Source organism: Pseudopodoces humilis, chromosome 24, assembly GCF_049639895.1.
Source record: "Pseudopodoces humilis isolate 2021_Gansu_Grassland_sample_001 chromosome 24, ASM4963989v1, whole genome shotgun sequence".
Classification (NCBI taxonomy): Eukaryota; Metazoa; Chordata; class Aves; order Passeriformes; family Paridae; genus Pseudopodoces; species Pseudopodoces humilis.
Window position 1 is genome coordinate 330,718 of NC_142223.1, and position 22,647 is coordinate 353,364.

The window sequence follows — 22,647 nt, forward strand, 5'->3', positions numbered from 1 at the left end:
GTACTTGCTGGGGATTCTCTGCTTGTAGCACAGCTCCACATGATGTTAGGAGACCCTCCTAGGGCATGAGAGGCTTTGCCCAGCTTCTGGAGGTAGGGTGGCTTCCCATCACCACATCTCAAGGCTCCGTCAGCCGAGGGAGCAGCAATCCTGCCCCTCTGTGTCAGGACACCTTTGGGTTACCTGTAACCCCCTGGTGCCTTCCCAGCACTCTTCTCTTTTTAGAGTAAGGTGAATACTCCTGGAGCAAACTGAAAGCCTCTGAGACAGAGGAGTTTGTCCACAAAACAGGTCTAAATGCAGTTATACCCAGGGCAAGAATCCCCAAACCTGCAACATCACTGGATCACTTGCCCAGCTCTGGAGGTTTCCCCTCCAGGACATGCCAGGGTTTGTTCTGAGGTCCCTTAACCTCTGCTGATGAACAAGCCAGGTAATGCTGACTTTGAAGTTCTTTGATGTGGACAGCTGGGGGTTTGTCCTTAGTGCCCTGTTCTGATCAGTAATGCAGGACACTGCTGCTAAAACTCTTTCCTCAGTAAGTATAATCATCTTTCTCTTTAATTGTTCCAAAGTACAACTAACTTGGTATGGTTAGAACTGGAGCAAAAACTTGACTGAAGAGCTGCATCTCTAAACCAGTTTTTTTGACAGCCCAGCAGAACAGTGCCAGTACATTGCACAGAAAACTGGAAGAGGAGGAAGGTTTTGGAACAGAGTCCGGTTTACAGGTCCCTGGCTGGAAGAGGCTGGATAAAATACTGCATTGTAAGCAATATAACAAACTGTACTCCTTCTTGCAGGCAATTGTGCCCATGGCACTGTTTTAATTTCTTCTTCCTTTCTTTATTATATATAATTTTTTTTACCACATCCTTTTTTGTTGGCTACAGACATGCACTGATTTTGCTTCTTTGCTGAAAGCACGAGCTGCCGTGGCAGCCTCTGCCAGGTGAGGTGGTGCCACAAGGGCCCAAAGCTGAATTACAGCTGGGGGGTGTGACCTGGGGTAGGACAGAGACCAGGACCCCTTGGGCTTTGTCCCTCGACAGAGAGAGAGAGAATCTGCAGGAAATTTGGCCAGTAAATGTCAAATTTTGTAAGGTTTTGGCCCTGTAACCGAGGAGATCCCGAGGAAGAATTTATCTGCACCTGTCAGCCTTGTTTGTATTGTTCTGAGTTTCCCTGTGTGCAGGTTTTGCCATGTGCTCTGCTAGTGCCCATCTCACCCCATGACTAAAAGTTGCTCCCATCACATCTCATTCCACCTCCCACCCCAAAGCAAATGCAAGACTAGCCCAGGCCTGAGCTACTCCTGCATTTGGTTCTTCGCTTGATTTATTTCTTTTAATTAAATTTTTTTTCTAGTTTCTTTTTTAACCGTCCCATTTGGTGGTGAGGGGAGGGCGAGGAGGGGACGAGGAGGGGGCTGGGGTGGCTCTGCCATCCCTGGGTTTCTGTCGTGCTCTGGCACGGCTGCCATGGGCAGGCAGGACTGATCCAACCCCTCCCTCGAGCCAGAGCTTCCCTCCATCCTGTTCTGCATCCAAGAGCCACTGGAACTGCAGAGCTCAGGCTTTTCTGTTCCTCCCTGGACAGCTGCCTTTGCAATCCAGTTGGGTTCCTGTTTGCTCCCCTTTAGTGTCACTCCCACAGTGGGAATTGCAAAGCTGGGGAAGGAAAACAAAATCCGGGTCCTTCAGCACTGCTGAAAATTCCCCTTAGCTCTTGGCCGTGCCAGCCCCAAGCACCAGGTGATCTCAAGACAAACTGTCCAATTTTAGGATTTCTGCCAAAAAAAAGATGTGCTGGAGAGGATGCTGGAGCAGTCCAGGAGGGGTGAGGTGTGCCAGCCCAACATCTGCAGGGAGAGAACATTCCCTGTGTCCATGGAGCAATGGGCAGGACTGTAGGGAGTAGGAGGGGATGGGGCAGGAAGGTTGGACCCAGGATTTAGAAGGTTTTCCTGACTACTGTCTTCATCAAACAGAGAAAAAAACAACCCAAAGTGTCTATTTTAAGCCAGCAGTGACTACAGTTTGTTCTGTTGCTTACAGCTATTAACAGGAATAATTCCTATCAAACAGAATTATTTTTAAAAAAATTAAAAACCAAGAGCCAGTGCTGACCAGTGCAAAATAGATGAGGGCATTTTTTCACTAACTTGGAGCTTTTATTTTATTTCTTGTAACACACATTACTTCCCACTTTGGCTTCTTCAGGTATAAACTTCCATCTCTTGTTTTAGATGCAGTGAGAACAAATCTTTTCCGTGCAACAGGGATGAGAGAGTTGCCTTGGCCCTGGAGTGAAGCAGTGCAAGGTTTCTGCATCCCAACATTCTCTTTTTGGCTGCTTTCTTTCACTGGTGTCTAACACAGAATGTGCAGCCCCACGGAAAGGCTCTGCCCTTCCAGGGTACCTTTAGTCCCTTTCCCCAAACATGAGATATTTGAGCTGATTTAGGGAAAGTTCTTTGGGAAAGCAAGGACTTGAAATGCTTTTATCTCTGGAGTCTCATCCAGGTTTCTCCTCATCCACAGAGCCACTGCCCTCCTCCCCCCCAGGAGGATGTTGAGAGTCCTTCTGTTTTATTAAAATAGAAATTACAGCTTTTTAGTTTCACAGGGTGACCATGTTTTGCTTTTTTATTTTTCAGTGTAAGGCTTAGGGAAAATTTTCCTGGGTGAGAAAACGATCTGGTGAACCAGTGTAGGTCATTCTTTAGAAACTCTTGTCCCAGGAACAGTCTGTGTCCATATTTACTCATTTCTGCAGGTTTTTATGACTTTCATCCAAGTGTCACTAAGTGCCACCATGAGGTGAAAGTTGAAGGAATTTATAAACACCAGGATTAGCAAAGTAGCTCTTGGAAATCTTCAAATCTAGGCAGTTTAAATTTTTATAAAGGAAAAGATCAAATGGACCAGTGAATATTTATGCTTTGCTTCATGTTTGATGGCATTAGAGGAGTTGGCAGGGCTGCAAGTGAACCCAGGCCCACTTTTCCTTATAGAAAAAAAACTTATTAAGTCACTAATTAGTAGCCAGTTTTGATCCTGTTCTGAGGCAGAAGGTAAACCACAGTGAGCCCCTGAGTGAGCAGAGGTGGCTGTGCTGAGCCATCACATGGTGGGTAAAATCCCAATGGATGTAGCTGTGGTCAGTGCAGTTAATTACTGGAGCTCTAATCAGTAGAATTCTCTGCTCTCGTTGTGGCACTCTGCTCCTTACACTGACAGTTAAGGCTTTCAACACCTAACTCAGCTCTGGAAGTGGGTACCTTGCCATCTTTATTTATATTTTCCATTTCTTGCATTCATTTCTATTTCTATTTTAACAATCAGTTCCTTATTGGGAAATGCTTTTAATGTCAACTGAGCATGTTAAATTTGGCTTATATTCCTCTGTGTGTGGCCCAAGTGATTAAGAAGTGCTTCAGGAGCCTGAGCTCAGGGCTGGGAACCCTCCTGTTCTCCATCCAGGCTCCCCCAGATAACCTGATCCTTCACTTTCAGAGAGGGTGACAAATCCAGCTCATTAAGGAGGGGTTTGCTGCGCTCCAGATGGAGGAATAAACCTGGAAATGCAGTAGCAGGGGGTGTAAGTGCAAGGAATGGCTGCTCTTTGCCTCCCAGGGATGTCCCACGGCCCCTGAGCCTCCCTGGCTCTTCCCAGCCATGAGTCTCCATCCTCTGCTCCCACCAAATCCCCGGAACGGCTCCGGCCCAGCTGATTCAACCATTGACCTCCACCTTGAACAGTTTCAGAATCTCCACTGCTGCTCGTTTTAAGTTGTTTTTTTTTTGTTTTATGTTTTCTCCCCAGGCAGGATAAGGAATGCCTGCAATCCCTGAGTGCTTTTAGGATCCTGGGCAGCTTTGGCTGTTTGTCCCAGCTGCCAGCACGGTGCCCGTAGCGATGTCTCTCGTGACACCTCAGTCCCCGTGTGTCGCTGTCCTGCAGCAAAGCTTTTGACTGTGTCGTTGTTATTTTATTTTCTGTGGGTTTATTTTGCATAGAGTGTGACATTTTGGTTCGTTGTGGTGTTTCTGACTCTTTGTGCCTTTCCTTTTGTGTTTGTTTCTCCCGCCTTTCCTCAGTTTGCAGCGGGGCCTCGACCTGCCCATCACCAGGTACAGTACCTGCCCCTTCGTTATCACCCTGCACTAATTGGCTGGGGGGTGGGGGTGGGGGTGACTCACCCACTAACTCGAGTGGAGGAAAGCAGCCCTGTAGCAGCTCCTGGCACGTGCATAACCCTGCTAACAGCCTCCTGCACCGCTGAGTGACACCGACCTCACCCCAGGGTCACTGCTCCCATTAACCACCCCACACTCCCAGGGCAGCAGAGCCTCCAGGAATCATTGCCAGGGATTTATGGGATTCCCTTGCCTCCTCACATCCCTAGAAACTCATTCTGAATATTTCCCAGACAAGTCTGTGGATTCAGTTTCCTGAAGCTGTCACCTGAAAAAATCCTGCTTTTCCAACTTGGAGCAAAGCAAATGACTTCCCACTTCCTGCATTTGTTGTGTGATCCACCTGGATCTGTCACCATTGCATTGCTTAATGTCATTTTCACTTAGCCCACAAAAGCCACAGCTGTAGGAAAATGTTAGTATTGCTGTTGAACGACTTGGATTTTGTAAGGAGCCACTTCATTCTTAGGAAGGAGAACTAGGAATAGCTGTGGCTCATTGAGCTCGGGGGTGCCAGGACAGATACACAGACCTGTCTGTCCTAACTGGGTGCCTGGAATTGTCTCTTCTTCAGCTCCTACACTCCTCTTTGCCAAAACACTTTTCCTTGGGAACTGATTTTGATGCTTCTTGTAGGTTTTGAGGGAACAGAGGTGGCACTGCTGGTGGGAAAGAGCAGGAGAGGCAGGACAAGGCAGGAAAGCTCTCACAGAGCTCTCTTGGATTGGAAGAAGCAAGTTGTTTCCACAAGTTAATAGGAAAAAAATCCCATTAATCCTGTGGTGTCAGGACAGGAGCTTGAGGCATGGAGGGGTTGTTCCAGGGAATTATTTTGTTCTCACCTCACTTGTGTTACTGGGAGAGTTCTGTCTCAGGAGAGCAGGTAAGTGTTAGGTGGGCACAGACACCCAAAATCCCCATCATCCTTGTTCCTTCCAGCTCAGGGAGTAGCAGAACAGAGCAGGGCAAAAAAAGGAGTTTGAGGAGTAGAATGGGACATGTGCAGTTGTAGGCAAAGGTGATGTGGGATGGGGCAGTTATTTCTGTGTGTGGCTGGGGTGGAATGGACAGGCAGTGGCAGAGGAATGATTGCAGCATGGCTGGGCAGCCTGGGCACGATGGCATCAGGATCTTGTTTAGATACTTCTGTTCTTGACCTTAACTTGAGGTCAGTGTTTATGCAGCACAACACAGAGAGTTCATTGCTGCTCTGCAGCTTCTTGATTCCTTCATGGCTCATTCCTAAGGGATACATTCACTGGGAGCCATTTAATGTTCCCCTAAAATTTACTGAGCTCTCTCTGAGCAGGTTTTGGCCCACGAGTTTTGAGGCAGCACAGCCTTGGAGGAAATATTGCTGTGACTGGGGGCTTTGCTGGAGGGACTTTGCCATCAGTCTGTCAGAATCAGATCCAAAAGTTTCCTTTGGATCCAGCTGTGGCCCTGCCCTTACTACACTTGTAAATTCCAAGTGTTTTCCCGATTTTATCACAGTTACATTTTTGTCTCTCTTACGTTTGAATCCACTTATAATTATCTGTGAGAAGCTGTCACCATTAGAAAAATATTCCAGGCTTTATTCCCAGTGACATCTGTCATGTGCTGCATCAGGACAGGCACAGGGAAACCTGGGCTGTGGATGAGCTGTTTGTTTCCTTTAATCCAAAATACCTGTGGTGTGGATTGGGGTGGAGAGAGGGATTTTGGCCCCTTCCATGATGGCTGTGGGAGCAAGTTCATCCTAAACCCAGCACTCACAGGATACTTGAGACCAACATAAATAATTATCCTCACATGGGACTTTTTAAACTTGGTTAAACAAGCTGAGAGCTTTGAGACTGAGATTTGTATGCTAGGAAATGCTAAATAAGTAAATTGGCCTCAGCAGGGCTAATACTTACTGCAGCAACTCCACATTCCCTTTACAGACAGCAGCAGCACCGTGGGGTTTGCAATTCCCTGTGTCCATCCCAGCTTTCATTAACGTGTGCCTTGTATTGATTCTGGGTCTCCTTCTAGCAGATAATGGGTTGTTCTTTATTGTTACTGCCTGTAATTATTAGATCTTTAAGGTACTCAAATGGGCATGATTTAAGCACCTGGAATTGAGTGGCAGCTCTACAAGCAGGGTTTTTCCTGGGTGGAAATGCCTGCCCTGGAGCTGGGCAGTCACAGTGGGAGTTGATGGAGCCAGTTAGTGCTGGGGGAACTGTGACCACACTGTGTGATAGAAAATTGCAGAGATTTAAGGTGTTAACAATAGTGGCTGAAGGGAAATAATTGCAGCAGTTCTGGCTGGAAGTTAAATGTGCATCAGTAATCCCTGATTCTGAGATGACACACTGAGAATCTGCAGGAAAACCTCACTTTACAGGAGACAGAAAACAGCCCTAGGCAGTATTTTGGGCAGTAGTTTTAAATACACTGTCAGCTGGTGTTTTTCCCCAAATGCTGTAGCACACGTGGCTATTCCCTGCCTGGAATTGCTGTTCCATTTCCCACTTTGTGCACGGAGTTTCCCTGTTTTTCTTTCTAAGTGAGGCTCCACAACCTCCACAGGGCTCCATGGACCCATCACAACATCCAGCCGTGATCCTAGGAGAAAAATAGATGAATGCCCCTGTTTGCCAGGCTGAGCTTAGCATAGGTTTGTTTTCAGGCTCTTATCCCACACTTCTATTTTGGTGCAGCTTTGGGGTCCAGGGGAGCTCTGCTGGCACTGGGAGCCATGGCCTGGAAACACAGAGCAAATGGCAAATCCATGAAAGGCAGTGGTGGGGGCTCAGAGGGGGCTGGGGCTCTCCTTGAGCTCTGCTTTTCTTAGATGGCACGTTGAGCAGTGAGTTTTCTTCTCTGGGCACAGAGTGATTGGGGAAGAAGATGAGGATGATGATGGTAATTAAAAGGATTTGGGGGTTTGGGTTGTGTGAGCAGTGGCTAAAGGGAAAATGGCAGGGAAGTGCAGAGGGGTAGGCAGGAGGTTTGGAGTGAGTTTCCATAAAATTAATGTTAATTCCTCTGGCTCATGGAATGAGCAGGCAAAGGAGCTGAGCTTCAGGCAGCTGATGAGAGCAGTGTCAGAGGGCTTTGCTTGGGCTCCTCTGGGAGTGAGAGGGAGCAGCCCTGGATGAAGTCAGAGACTGGACTACCCAAAGCATTGACTCCAAGGTGATCCAAGAAATCCCTCCCTAACAGATTTAGATAAGGGAAGAGACAAAGACCATGGCCCAGGTCCTCACTGGCTGCTGAACAATCAAAATTTGACCATCATTAGACATAGCAGGGCTTAATTTTTGAAGGAAGGAATCAATGAATCAAGGAAGGGCTGATGTAATGCAGAGTTTCTCTCAGAAGCTTTTCTGTCCCAGAAAGTGGTGTGCTCCACTCCAAATCCTGCACTTCCTACAAGAAATAGAGACCAAATCAGATTTTCCCTTCCTGCTGTTCTTCCACAGGACATGGTTAGTGTTAATTGAAGGTGTCGCCTGTGCAGGCATCTCTTTGACCTTGCAAAGCTGATTTTTTGGCAAATTAAATAGAAAATAAAGTAGCAGAAACCAGAAGAAAACCCTAGATGAGTGCCCATCTATTTTAGCAAATCAAATAGCAAAACATTCCTAAACATTCCTGTGAATACTGCTTGCTGAGCTCCTGGGGGCCAGGGCTGAGGATGGAGCATAAAGCAGTTTGTCAGGCAGGTGCTGCAGGTTTAGAACAGTCAAAGCCATGCCCAGGTCAGAGGCACAGTGCTCCCATACCAGATTGCCTCCAGAGCCCTGGCTGTACTTAGAGGAACTGGATAACTACAAATCATTCAGGCTTTGTCAGAGAGGTCTCAGGTTGCCACTTCCAAAAGCTTCTGATGGTCCTGTTGCTTGGAATAATGGATCTGCTGTTCTTGCTGCTCTGTCTTCCTGCAAGGGGTGGAATTCTCCTCCTTTTCTCCCCAGCCCTGAAGCTGAGCCAGCTCTGGGATGGTGTGGGCTCACAGAGGGGCTGTGAGAGGCTTTTTGATCTCCTTATCAGAGACCCTCTGCTGCTGTGAGCAGCTGTGTGGGTGTGTTCAGAGCTCGTGGAAGAGCAGCTCAGTGCCAGCCCCATTCCAGAGCACAGAGTGCTGTCCCTCCTCCTGCTCCAGCAGGGACGAGCCCTGGACTGTGTCCCACAGGATGGAGCTTCCCCAGCCTGTCCCCCCAGCAGGGCTTGTCTCAGGAGCCTGGGGAGCAGCTGGGAGCAATGGCAGTGAGCAGGTGTCGGTGCCCACGGAGTTCCCGGTGCTGGGAGGGTTCCCTTGATGATCTCAGTTGCTTGTGAGCAGGTTCTGTAGGTGCAGCAGGAGCCTGAGGAGCAGATTCCACAGGTGGAGTCTCCCCATCTCTGGCACTGGGGGTTTTCCTGCTTTGCCCTGTGGATGGAGAGAGCTCTCACTTGTGCCCCCAGCCCTTTTCAGCCTGCATAAACACACACCCGTGGGGGTTGTTACACTTTTCCAAACCTCTCTCTGTTTTATCAGAGCAGGACCATGGCAGGCTGTTGGTCTTCTTGTTTGCTTTCCCTACCCTCACTTCCAAACTTTCTCCCCAAGTAATTGCCTTCTCCTGGTTCAGGTCACACTTCCAGCAGGGACACTGCAAGTGAGGTTGACAGGGCTGGACATAAAATCACTGCGCTCACCTTAATAATGTCTGGTTACGTGAAAGAGACTCATGCAGGGCTTTCCTGGAGTTGTTTGCTGTGGGGAACAGCTCAGGTGTTGGGAAGTCTTCAGCAGCACCAGAATGTCCATTTTAAGCTCCCCCACCCTCCCCAAACCTGGGGCAGATAATCCCAGCTCATCATTTCATTCCCCTCTCTTCTTTTTTCACTCCTCGTGGCAGAGTTACTCCCTGTAACACTTCACTGCACAGCAGCCAGCAGGATTCAGTGTGATGTGTGGTGGCCTTATTAGAATTATTTTTTATTTAACAGTTAAATATGTGTCATTTCTTCCCCTCCTAGTCTTGGTGCAGAAAAGGAGAGAAATCCATGACTGGAGCCAAGGTTTCTGCTTTATCTGTTCTCTCTGTGCCACTGAAAGAGACCATACTGGATGTTTTAGGAACAGAGTAAACATGAAGTCTTTCTGTAGTGTCACATTTCATGCAATAAAATATGGTTTGCTTGGGTTTTTTTGTTTGTTTGTTTTTTTATGCTGTTTTACTTCCATATAAAACCTTTCTAGGAGAGTTCTGACCCTGTGGGATTCTGGCAGCAGAGTCCATGGTAGCACTCAGTGTCTTTTGCTGGCTGTTTCTGAAAGGGGCGAGTCAGAGCAGGGCAGAAGCTGCCTGGAATTGTGTGCATTTAGGGTGCATGTTGTATCCTATTCCTTCCTGTTGATCTGTAAGCTGTTCCATTGGCTTTCTTTCTGTTTCCTGCTGCTTCTTGCTTCGTTATTGAAGGGAGGATTCAGACCTATACAGGTAATTCCAACTCCTGGTTCTGCATGGCATCAGTGTCTCTCACCTGGTCAGTGAATGCCTCGGTGTCTGGTGCATCTCTCACCTCCTGAGCTGCCGAGATCCAGAGCCCCAGAGCCCATCCTGGGGCTGCTCCCAGCCTGGGAGGGTGAGGATGGAGCTGGTGCCAGGGCTTGCTTGGTTGCCTGGGCCTGGCCCATCTGCCGGGGCATCACCTCATCCCAGCGTGGTGCAGTTTGGGAGCCACCCTGGGACAGGTTGCCACCCTTTGGGAAACAGGGCAGGACAATTCTCCTGTGTGTGAAGGAGAAACACGAGATGCCTCTGGCTTCTGTGAAATTCTGGATTTTTAGCTCTTTTGGAGATAAATTGGAACAGTTGCCTTGATCTTTTATTTCCCTGGGGTATTTATAAAGGTGAGTTTTTTTAGTAGCCAACCTACCTTATAAAAAGAAAAGTAGAAAAACTCATTTTTCTAAAGTTTGCTCTGAAGGTTCAGCTGTGAAATTCAGGAGATACAAACTAATAATTATTGGTTTGTCAAGTTTCTTGCCTGTTTCTGCCTTGTAAAATAGGAAGCCATAGATGGCCTTGCTGTTCACAGAGAAACACAGACTGTCCTGCAGTTTTCTGGAAGTGTGGCAACCTCTGGAAACTAACACCATAACTATAATATTGTAAGGATATTTCCAATTCTTCCCCAGAAAGTCTGACCAGTTCTTTGTTTTCTCTCCTCTCTCCCTTCCCTCTCCCAGTTTTTTCAGAGGCCTCAGATCCAGCCTCCAAGAGCCACCATCCAGAACAGCAGCCCCTCCATCCGTCCTGGAGCGCAGACTCCGACTGCCGTGTACCAAACCAACCAGCACATCATGATGGTGAACCACCTGCCAATGCCCTACCCGATGCCTCAGGGCCCCCAGTACTGTATCCCACAGGTAAATCCACCCCCAGGCACCTGAGGAGCTGCAGAGCAACCTTTGCTCCCTGGGGGTGTCCCAGGACCCGCGGTGAACATGTGGGGATGTGTCTGTGAAATCAGGCTGGTAGCTACATATCACGTGCCAAGGCAGGTTTAGATTAGATAATGGGAAAAATTCCTTCGTGGAGAGGGCGATCAGGGGTTGGCAGAAGCTGCCCAGGGCAGTGGTGGAGTCCCCATCCCTGGAAATGTTCAGACAACGTGTGAATGTGGCACTTGGGAATATGGTCAGTGGTGAACTTGGTGGAGGCGCTCGTTGATGGTTGGACTCTGTGATCTTAAAGATCTTTTCCAGCCTTAACAATTCCATGATTCTGTGATTCCCAAAGCTGTAATTAACCAGCTTGAGGATCAGATCCCTGTTGATTGGGGGGACTCAGTTACAGGTTGCCCAAATCCTTGTACAGTGATGGTTGTTTTTGTCCCCCCAGTATCGTCACAGTGGCCCCCCGTATGTCGGGCCACCCCAGCAATATCCTGTGCAGCCACCAGGACCAGGACCCTTCTATCCAGGCCCAGGTCCTGGAGAATTCCCCAATGCCTATGGTAAGTTCTGCTTGGAGAGCTCTCACAGTCTTTTCTTGGTGTGTTTTTCTGTTGTCAAGCTGAAGATTTATAATAACAAGCTGGATTAGCATTTGTTTGAACTTCAAATAGCTGCTAAATTTGATGGTGCCACAGCCCTGATTATTCACTCCTGAAAAATCCCAGAGTATTGTTTGTGTGAGTGTGTCAGGAAAGGCTGCAGCTGCCCAGGATCAACTGTGACCAGGAATGGGGCTGTTTGTTAGTCCCTGCTCAATCATTATTATTTATAAAGTTATTGTGGGTACCTTTGACAGTCCTGGTTTCACTGTGCCACGCTCTGGGAATGCTCCAGCATTGACAGTGAACAGCAGTTAACAGTTCTGATCCCAGCATTTCTTGTTTGGTGTGTGGTGGGGGATAAGAGCAAGCCATGTGGGTTTTTCCCTGGATTGATGCTGTAAAAGTGATTTAGTGGAAGAGTCTGTAACCCCTGCATAGGCCAAAACTCAGCCTTTCCATGCATTTGGTCACTCACTGCTCCCTGCCCACTCATATTCTGCAGCCTGTTGGGGACAGAGATATTCTCAGCCTCCCTTGGGAATTCTCTGTTGGAATTTTGGAGCCTTGGGGTGACTGATTCCCTTCCAGGCTGAACAGTAACAGTCCTGCTCCCTTGGCAGAATTGCAGTTTGCTCTTCACACACAGAGATCCCTTTGGAAGGAGAGAAAAACCCAGCAGCTTCCTTGTGCATCATTCAGGAAGGTCTCTTATTTTTCCTCTTTTCCTTCTTTTATTTGTCTGGTCTCTGTGGAACTCATGGGAATCATTGAAAGGTTGCCATGAAGCCTTTGAACCTGGTAATGCAATTTCAGAATAGGAGAGAGGGTAATTACAGGGTAGCTACTTCCTGGTGGTTGATCCTAGAGAAAACAGAAGAAATATTGTAATGGTTCTTCAAATTTGATCCACTAGATGAGGAAATTGCCCAGCATTATTCATTTTTTGTGCTGTTACAGGTCTGCTTTCTTATTTCCTGCTTGCTTATTGCCATTTTTCTGTCTTCACTCCTGTCATTAGGAAAAGGTTCATTTCCAGCTCCTTTCCTCTCCTGGAAGTGCCTGGTTTTTTGCAGAAAACCTTGGAATCTCTCAGTCCCAGCTTTAGGTTGCTGCACCTGTGGAGCATCAGTGGGTGAAGCCAGAGCTCTGTCCTGCAGAGTTCTCCAGGCAGGGAAGGTTTCATCAAGGATTTGCCTGTGCTTACCCACCTTTCTCTCCTGTCACTCCCTTGCTGTGTTTAGGGACTGGGAATGCTCAGACTCATCAGGTGCTGTCAGGTTTGGGGAACAGCTAAATCTACAGTCCAGGCATGTCCACAGCCTCTCAGAAATGGATGATGTATGTGGCCAAGTTTTGGTTATGGAAATGAATTAAAAAATAGCGACTGAATCTCTTGTCTTGAAGGAGCATCAGCTTCTGTTTAGTGAGAGTGGAGCCGAGCAAATGCAGCATTCCCAGATGATGCTGGAAGTTCTGGCCAGTTGTGTTTTGTGTCATGAGCTGACCTTGTCCCTCTGCTTTGTGTCCTTGCTCTCCAGGAACTCCCTTCTACCCCAGCCAGCCCGTGTACCAGTCTGCTCCCATCATTGTGCCTACGCAGCAGCAGCAGCCGCCGCCTGCCAAGAGAGAGAAGAAGACGGTGAGTGAGGCCCTGGGGGACTCACCCCCACGCTCTGGCCTGCCTGGGAGGTGCAAGGACATGAATAATGTTGTTAAGATTAAACCTGGGCTTTACCTTCGCTGCAGGCCCTGGCAGCTGTGGCTGCTCCGTCCCTGGAATTGTCCAAGGCCAGGTTGGACAGGGCTTGGAGCACTCTGGGACAGTGGCAGGTGGCCCTGCCCATGCTTTAAGATGAACTTTAAGGTCCCTTCCATCCCAAACCAGTCATTTTGTGATTGAGTGCAATTAAACATTTCACAGTGCTGCAATGGTGCCTTATTTTCCATTTTTCTGTGGGCACTCTCCGTTCTGAGTTTGTGACATCTCAGTCAATCATAAAGGAAAATAATTTTTCTGGTTTTAAACAAACAAAAGCAGCATGGTCTCCCCAAGGCTGGAATCCTCACCTCAGAGCTGCTGCTTGGTGTTCCCAAAAGGCCAGATGGGAATGAGTGAACTCACAGTTTGGGAGAATGTTGGGAATCGGTTCAAAGTGACAAATTAGAAATTATTGAATATTACACCTTGAAAAAGGTGGAAAACCAGTAAACTGTGGAAGCATTTGCAGGCTTGAAAGAACCTGACCACATGATCAAAGTGGATAAGGGTTTGGAGAGCATATTCCCTCTCTTCCTAGTTCACTGGGGGAATTTGAGAGAGGCAGATGAAAGGAATTTAAACCCATCTGCAGGTGGATGGTGGGGAACAGTGAAGGTGGTGAAGTGGGGTGAATGGAAGGTTTAACCAGGGAAGGATGATGTGGGCTTGAACTTGTGAGTGAATCGTTTGTAAAGGACTGAAAAGGAAACGACAGTGGCATTTGTGTGAGCGTGTTTTGGAAACATCTCAAGAACAGTTTCCTGGGGGTAGAAAGGAATAAAGGGACTTGGACATGTCTCAAAATGCAGAATATTTGCATCTTTGGAGTTTTGAGGGTGATCTGGGGTGACACTTGATCTGGGAGACCGGAAGAAGTGAACAATGTGTGAGCTGTGCTTGCAGGAAAGGCCTTTCTGGTGGCTGCTCTCAGCAGCCTTTTTGTCACCTCTTCAGTCCCCAGGAGTCTCTTTTCATCATCCCAACCACAACATGCCCAGATCCCTGATGCCATTGAAATGCAGAGCTGATCAGACACGCTCAGCTGGGATTAAGGCAGTTCCATGCCAGCCTGGCTGCGTTCTTTGAGGCAGAAAAGGAATTTTAAATGCCCGAGATGCTTCTCTCTGAATGTGTTGTTTCAGTTTGGTAATTGGTGTTGCAGCTGGAGAAATGAGCAAAATTAAATGTATTAATGTGCACATTAATGTATTAATGCCCACATCCACCATGGGTTGAGTGAGTACTACAAACTTCAAGGCAGGGAAATCTTGTTTTTAATGCCATTGACTCTGTGTCAGGGGGAGAACAGGGTAGGATTTAGTGCCAACTCTCAGATCCTTGTTGCTGTAGTTAATGAAATATTTTAACAAAAAAAAACCCCATCAAAAATAAGCGAAACTCAACATCTGGAGTACAGTGTGTGTGTTTGTGTGCTCACAATCCAGAATGAAGCCACCATCCCACCAAACTGAGTTTGGCAAACCACAAATCCCTTCTGCAGTTAGGATTTTATAGCCCAGAGTCCTGGAAGGGTTGGTTTGGAAGGACCTGCAGGACCATTCCCAGCCCTGCCATGGGGTAATTCCAGGCTGGTTTCCAGCACAGCCCCTGCCCTGGAAGGGGGATGGTGTCTCCTGGTTTGCTTGGATTTCTGCATGGGCTTAATCTCAACTTCAGCCAGGAGCTTTGGAGAAGGTGGGCAGATACACAGAACTCTGTCTTCAGGGTTATCAGAACCTCCAGTTCTGATGCTGGAGATGAAGAGCTCTGTTTCACATTATCCCAGACATCCTGGCTCTTCCCTCTGTTCAGGGACATGGATTGGCTCAAGTGTCAGTTGAGGACTCACTGAGTGTTCTGGAGTGGTTTATTTTGGAAAATATTTTTTCTTCCTGTTTTGGGGCTGTGAAGAGACTCAAAAATCCCCCCTTTTCCCTAAATGCTGCAGAGTTCTACAGGACTTGAGTTTGTTCTTTCAGTTTCCCTTTCCTTCACTCAGTATTTTTGTTTGATTCCCTCTGTTTTGGTGGAACTTGGGTCTGATTTGCTGATTTGCTTTCCCCCTTTCCCAGAAGCTGGGCTGGCAAGGTCCAGGAGTGACAGGAGTTTCCTGTTGGGGTAAAATACACCCTTTTCTCCATCCTTGTCCTTTCCACTACTGGGCAGGTGTAGCCCTGTGCCTAAACTGTCTCCTAAATTTTCTCAGTTGCTAGAAACATTCCAGCAGCAGAGCCTGTATTTTGAATTACAGGGTGCACATATTTAGACTGAACTGGTGTGGTTGATGATTAAATTAGGTTTTGATTAAATTAAGTGTTGATGAAGGGATGACATGTCATGCATCCCAGTGTTCCTGCTGAGCACCAGCTCATCCCAGAGCATCTCCTGCTGGCTGTGGTGGGAGCACGTGCTGCCCACGCTGCTCTCCACAAGGACAGCACTAACAGGAACACTTGTGGGAATTATTCCTTACTGTTGCAATTCTTTCAATGCTGCAGATCCGAATCCGGGACCCAAACCAGGGAGGCAAAGACATAACAGAAGAAATCATGTCTGGAGGGGGCAGCAGGAACCCCACACCCCCCATCGTCAGACCCACCTCCACCCCAACTCCACCTCAGGTAAGGAAGGGCTGTGCTCCTCCCCTGTCACCTTTGCTGTGCCTCTCCCTCCTGCTTCCACCACACCTCTGACCATCTCACGGACCTGGATGCTCCTAAATTAGCAATATTCCTCAGGGATTATTTCTTCCCAAGTTTGATCATTCTTAGCAGTCCATGTGGAGCCTCGGTGCTGCTGCACATTGCCCTGGTTTTCTATCAGCAGTAGATTTTCAGTGTTAAAGGAGGAGCCAAAACCTCTCAGGGAGAAGAGGTGTCTCTGTGAAGTCTTGTGCACCTGAGGAAAGTCCATGTCACACTTTGATTATAGATGATACAGATGTGATTGATTATAGACCTTTAGTTGTATCACTGTTCTTTCTGCTTTTGTGGAGCTGTTTTAGAGCCACCAGAAGATCTGGAGCTCAGGAATTTTCTCACAGAACTACAATAAACTTATCACACATTTGGTCTCTGGGTGTTCAAACTTAAAAATGCATTTTTCTGATGAGAGAAAAATTATAAATATTCCAAATAATTTTCTGGAGCTCCTTAATCCCTTCTTGTCATACACCTTTGAGTCTGGTCCCTTTAAGTCCCTTGTCAGAGATCAGGAAGGTTCTCCAGGTGATGCTGGGCTGTAGAGCAGAGCTGGTGCTGGGATGTGATTTCTTCTTCTTCCACGTTCTCCCCTGTTGGATGCCATCAGCTTTGGCAGCTTTTAGGTGAAACAGCTTTTCCTGAGCTCAAACCTTCCTTTCCTCTCTGTGTGGGAGTAGATTTTCTGCTGAAAATCCTGTGCTGAGGCAGGAGCACAGCCCTGTCTGGGAGCACTGGTTGTTCTGGAGTGGGAACTCAGGATTCCAGGGAGATGTAACTGGGATCATTGAGGTGAAGTGAGAGCCTGGCCTAGAAATCCCTCCCTGACACCGGCAGGATTTCAGCGTTCCCAGCTCAGTCAAACCCTCGTGTCCTCCTAAGGCACCACCTTGTGCTTTTCACTGGCTTTCTCCTCTGGTCTCCATCGAGGACAAGGCACCAGTTAAACTTCTTTCCATCACAGACGACAATAGAGACACCAAACATGGAAATCTTGGTGAGATCATCTCCCCGTTTCTTCCTGCTACCCGACTTTCCCCGTTGGATGTGGGAAGAGTTGGAAGCAGCCAGGATTTGCCTGCACAGTGCATGCAGCAAATCCAGGCACTTACCTGATCATTCTTACATTCTGAAATCTATTTTAAGGCACTTACATACTAATTAAGTCAAGCAGAAGGAAATAAATGTGTTTCAAGAGGAGGTTAATAGGCCTGAATTCTGATCAGCTGTAATTTATATGCAGAGCACAGCAGCGATGTCCAATCATCTCCTCCAAGGTATGCAAATATTCCATTGTTTAATATCCAGCCTTTCTTTTGATTAGGTGCTTGGAACCACTTCTGGTAATCACAGAAGAGCTCTGAAATTGGGCTCACCAGAATAAGTTCATTAGTGTAACATAACTGAAAATTTAAGCCCACTTAAGCCAGGAAATTCAACATTATTGTCCCAACAGCTTCTCTAAATCAAGTCTTTGGAGCACGTTTAATATCTTGGGTGAAATTAAATTGTGCCTTAATAACTGTGCTCAGGAATTGCAGTAGTGGGGGTGGTACTGTTTTGAACAGGCTCAAGTCAGTAAATTTTCAATATTCAGCCATAACTTTTGAGATGCTCCTGTGAGAGTGCAGGGGGAGCAGAGCTGCTGTTGTTTGTTCCACCCCTCTGGACCAAACCCTGCTCATCCCTCTGAACCAAACCCTGCTCACTCCCCTGGACCAAACCCTGCTCACCCCTCTGAATCAAACCCTGCTCATTCCCCTGGACCAAACCCTGCTCACCCCTCTGAACCAAACCCTGCTCACCCCTCTGAACCAAACCCTGCTCACTCCCCTGGACCAAACCCTGCTCACCCCTCTGAACCAAACCCTGCTCATTCCCCTGGACCAAACCCTGCTCATTCCCCTGCTCACCAGGGGAATGAATCTCTCAAGGAGATTTCAGCTGCTTGAGCACTCAAAGTGTGAGTGTGCAGCCTCAGGGCTTGGCGGTCATCAAAGTGACTCTCAGTCCAATGAGGTTTTTAGAATTATAGGAAATTCTAATAAAACTTCTTTCTCTGAATCTGTTATCTCATTATTTAAATGGCACAAACACAGAGGAAGAAACGTCCTCAGGAAGTGCTGGAGACCAGGCCCTGTCCCAAATTCTGCATGTAAAAAAGAAACCCTTTTATAATAAAAATAGTTTCCAAGTTTTCATTTTTTCTTTAGATTCTAATTACTCTATTAACTGACTCAAGTAAACCAAAACTTTGCTAAATCAAGCCCAAAGCACTCTCTTCTCTCAGTAGATGAAATGCTGAACATCAGGAAATTGTTGGAATTGTTGAACATCATTAACATTAACATTGGAATTGTGCAGAAGCTGAGCTTTGCTGCCAAGCTGAGCTCGTGTTTGAGCCATTTCTGTACCTTTCACTCAGCGGCGCTGACCAAGAAGTGCTCGAGGTGGAGTTCCCCATTGCTGTGTACTGGAATTGCTTTTGAGCAAGTAAAAGGTTTTAAAGATCCTGCAAGAGAAGCTGGAGGTACATGGAGATGGAATTATCCATTTCTAGCAGGACACTATTTTCACTCTAATTTTTGCTGGGAAGAGAAAGAAAACCCAAGGCCAGAATCTGATTGTGGTATTTCCTCAGCATTGGCTTCCAGAGAATATCACTTTTTAAAGAGTGAATACTCTTATTTTCCTGGCCACACTCTTCCAAGTCTCAGTGAGTTTGTCAGAGTTGTGTTTGCTCAGTGTCCAGGCCCTGGTGGGGTAGAATAACCCAGAGCAACCCTTGGAGCATCATAAATCAGGGGGATTTTTTCCTGAAAACTCTCTAAATGCTCCATTTTGCAGGTGCAAGGTTCAGTGCATAATTTACTCATTTGCAATATCATTCCCACAAAATAAATGAGCATTTTCTACATTTCCTGACCCAAGAAGTTTCTGGGCTCACAGGTTTCTTCTTCCAGTACTGGTATGCTTAGGTTCCTGGGATTCTTTTCACACTTTCTCCACACTGATTTCATCCATAAATTTTCTTATAAAATGAAAATCCTGATCATTGAAGGTGAGGGGAAAATGTTCATTTGTAAAGCTGGGTTTTCTTTGGCCTCTTTCCTTTGGCTGGAGTCTGGGCTGCAGTTCTTCATCCATTCTCCAGTCAATCTCTCAGGTTTATTCCTAGATGAGGAGCAATCCCAAATGAAACTTCAACCCTTCACCCCTACTTAAATCTTCATTCTTATTTTTCCAGATGTGCTTCTTCCTGATCTTCCTGAAATGGTGAAAAACAGTGTCTTGGAGATAATTCCCACTTTATTCTGCACTGTTCAGATGCAATAGGCAAAAAGCTGGAGATGGGAAGGAAAAACAGAGTCCCAGGAAGAGAAGCAGGTTGCCAGAGTGTTTCTGTTTTTAGGGAATTTAGTTTTGTGTGTATTTCTGAGAGCCTGTCTGCAGTCAGGAATTAGGCACCCGTGCCTTGAACACTCTGCTGTGCTTGGATTGATTAAAAATTCCTTTTCCTGTAGATGTTCAGAGTTCATGGATGTGGAACTGGGTGAGAGCAGACACCTGAAGGAAGCTGCCTGGCTTTCCACTTGGGATTAGGAAATTAAAATTTAGCCCCATTTTCTTCTGCATGGTCCATGGTGTGCATTGAAGGGGATTTTGTGACCAGCAGCCTCGCCCTGTCTGAGACACTCCAGCAAGTGTCTCACCTTCAGATCTGGGTACTAACTTGGTCTTCCTTCAATTCTGGGATTAAATACAAAGGATTTTATCAAACTTTCTTGAACACCAGTGTTTGGTGGGAGGTAATTTAAATATGTGCATCTGCCACAGGCTGGGGCTCCTTCAGTCTTCCTTCAGTCTTTGCAGGCCTTTCTGTTTTGTTCTTCCATGCAGACAATCTCAGCCCCTGTTTTGGGAATCTGCTCCTCCTGCTCTCCCTCAGAATGCTGCCCAGCTGGTTTTATTCTCCTCCTGCCCTGCAGGTCCCACCCCCAGGCTGCTTGCAGGTGGCACTGGGGGATTTTTTCCATCCACCCAGTCTCAGTCTGGGATGATTTTCCTCCTGGGATAGCAGGTGATGTGTGTGCAAATACATCAGTTCACCTTTCATCCCGTCCTGCACACATCGGCTACAGATAAATACATGGAAGAGTAAATCAGTAGATTGAAATCTCTGAGGGGGTTGAAATAACGGATCACTGGAGAAAGGAATCAAGTGCCAAAAGTGAACTTAAACCACAGAGAGATCCAGGAGCCTTGGTGTGTGTGTCCTGCATCCTGCAGCTCCTGGAAGAAGCGTTGGGAGAGCAAAGCATGTTGCTAAGGGTGCTGTGCTGTCCCTTCCTTGCTGTTCTTAACAGTGAGCGTCCTTTTCCCCTTCTCCTGCTGCCTTTCCCTCCCTTTCCCATGAACTTTTTGGATTTATCCAATTGACCTGTGTATCTTTTCATTTTTTCTATTTATTGTCCCCACCTTTGTTTTCTCCTCTCCATCCCACCCTGTCTCATCTCCCCTGCCTTTGCTCCCTGTTTTTATGTTGCCAGGCTGACGGTGTTGTCCCTCCCCCCCAGCAGGTGCCCAGCCAGGTCTCTGAGCCCATTCCCACGGCACTGGGAGCCCTGGAGAGCTCCCACCCCTCTGGCAGCACCCCCGGCACTGCAGTCCCTGCCTCCAAACAAGGTCGGTTCATGGACATTTCCTTCCTCATTATTTTGAATAATTTATTTTTTCCCCTCCTTTCTTGTTTTAGTTGGAATATTTTTGGCAGGGACACCAGCAGGCAGCAGAAATAGGAGGGGAGGAACGTCTCTTCCTCCAGTGGAACATTTTAAGTGTGTTGCTAAGGCAATTAATTGAAATTTGCTAATGTGGAACTGGTTAAAAATAATTGTCTTCAGTCTTCTGTGTCCTAAATGTTGTTTCAGAGCACACAGAAGGATGAAACTCCTTTCACCCAAGTCACCCAGGTGCCATCCTGCAGAAACCAGTGTGTTGTCAGGGAAACACTTTAGCCAGAGAGGCTTTGGATCATTTGGATAATTAAGCACAGCAGTGGCATGAATCCAGAGGATCATATGGCTTCCCCAGAGCTGCTTGTGTGTCCAGTCCTGTAGGAATGGGCAACATTAACTAGGAAAAAACCCATTTGTGTGCCAAGTGTCTCATAAAGCCCACAGCAGATTTTGCTGACTTTGGTAAAAATGGCACAGATGGAAAAAAGTTTCTTAAAAATTCCATTTCCTTGGACAGCACTCATAGGCACAGGATGGGATCCTTGGGGTCCCTGCACAGGGCCAGGAGTTGGACTCGATGATACTGATGGGTCCCTGCCAGCTGAGGATATTCCATAATATACACTGGATTTTTTAAACTGTCGGTGTCCCCTGCGTCACTTGAACAAGGGGGTGGGTCTGATGTCCTTTGGATCTGCTCTGGCTGTGCTGCCCAGCTATGGCACAGCTGCTCTTCCCTCTGTGTCCCCTCTGGGAACACTCCTGAGCCCCTCTTGCTGCCAGGGACATCCTCTGAGCACAGCACGTGGCACCAGGGGTGGCTGAAGTGCCGCTGCCCTTGGGACAGAGCTCTGAAGCTGTGGAATCACAGAACATCTCCAGCCAGAAGGGAGCTGTCAGGATCACCAAGTCCAACCCCCTGCTCCTCACAGGACCATCACTAAAACATATGAACAAGAGCTCCTTGAACTCTGAAAATCCAGCACTTTCCATCATGGTATTTCATCTCTGTGTATGGAAATGTATTTCCAGGACAAATGGACTGGCAACTCTTTCTTTAACTTAATCCCTTTGTAGGCAGCTGTGAGTAAACTGGAAGTAAGTGTTGGTTTAGTTACACAGCTCTGAGAGTGCTGGTTTAAACATAAAGCAGGGCTTGACTGGGGTTTAACACCAGTGAGCTTCCCTGTGTTTATCTCTGTTCCATCCCAGAAAGAGTCAAACATTTGTTCCAGTCCAAAAATTGCTACAGAGCACATTTATGTAAGCACTGCAGGGAAAGCCCTGGAATAACACGTGGCCATGGCTGGGGGGGAGCAATGTAGGGGTTGGTGTCAGTAATTAATAGACCCTGTTAATAATATTTAAACTGAACTAATGACTTTTGGGGGCACATCTGTTCAGAAATACATGCCAAGGTATCAAAATTATTTTTCACTTCTATGTTTGAAGTTTTTTGCTTTCAAAACAAAAGCAGTGATAGATAGGGCAGCATGGCTGAAGCGTTCATTGAAACCAGCGTTGTTGTTTCTCCAAAATCCCCTCTGCCATGTTCATCCTGCGGATCGGATCCTTCCCGTGCCCTTCCTCTCCTGCGCCCGTTTGCAGCTGATGGAGTTTGGGATCAGGCTTTCCCTGAGGTTCTGTTGGAGTTTGGGATCAGGCTTTCCCTGAGGTTCTGTTGGAGTTTGGGATCAGGCTTTCCCTGAGGTTCTGTTGGAGTTTGGGATCAGGCTTTCCCTGAGGTTCTGTTGGAGTTTGGGATCAGGCTTTCCCTGAGGTTCTGTTGGAGTTTGGGATCAGGCTTTCCCTGAGGTTCTGTTGGAGTTTGGGATCAGGCTTTCCCTGAGGTTCTGTTGGAGTTTGGGATCAGGCTTTCCCTGAGGTTCTGTTGGAGTTTGGGATCAGGCTTTCCCTGAGGTTCTGTTGGAGTTTGGAATCAGGCTTTCCCTGAGGTTCTGTGACATCCAGTGCTGCTTGTGCAGCTGTTTCTATCTGTGAGCAGCACCTGGCGGCTCCGCTGGGCTCGGATCGGGGTCGGAGCCGTGTGCTCTGCTGGCAGACCAGGATCTCCAGTCCCTGCTGGCTTGGTTTGGAAGCCATTCCAAGGCTGGATTTGGGATTGCATTATTTATATCCTTGGTTGTTTCTTTTTAAAGACAAGCCTTTGGCATTTTGTAGAATCCCAGAATGGTTTGGGTTGGAGGGACCTTGAAGTTCCT

General features: G+C 47.3%; 1 protein-coding gene across 14 annotated transcripts in view; it reads left to right on the forward strand.

The window, feature by feature from the left end:
• The window catches only part of EIF4G3 (eukaryotic translation initiation factor 4 gamma 3), a 113,850-nt gene that overhangs the window by 50,825 nt on the left and 40,378 nt on the right, over nucleotides 1–22,647 (forward strand). For 7 of the 14 annotated variants that reach the window (XR_015774500.1, XR_015774499.1, XM_088066651.1 and 4 more), the window contains 7 exons: nucleotides 4,104–4,136; nucleotides 9,644–9,664; nucleotides 10,417–10,596; nucleotides 11,072–11,186; nucleotides 12,767–12,867; nucleotides 15,486–15,608; nucleotides 20,264–20,372. Coding sequence is in view for 12 of the 14 variants with exons in the window: in XM_088066651.1 (XP_087922777.1) it covers nucleotides 4,104–4,136; nucleotides 9,644–9,664; nucleotides 10,417–10,596; nucleotides 11,072–11,186; nucleotides 12,767–12,867; nucleotides 15,486–15,608; nucleotides 20,264–20,372 (682 nt within the window). In the remaining 2 variants the exon portion in view is untranslated. Of the gene's footprint in view, nucleotides 1–654; nucleotides 769–4,103; nucleotides 4,137–9,643; nucleotides 9,665–10,416; nucleotides 10,597–11,071; nucleotides 11,187–12,766; nucleotides 12,868–15,485; nucleotides 15,609–20,263; nucleotides 20,373–22,647 lie in introns of all 14 variants that reach the window. The other 7 variants (XM_088066652.1, XM_088066648.1, XM_088066654.1 and 4 more) reach the window with 5 other exon arrangements.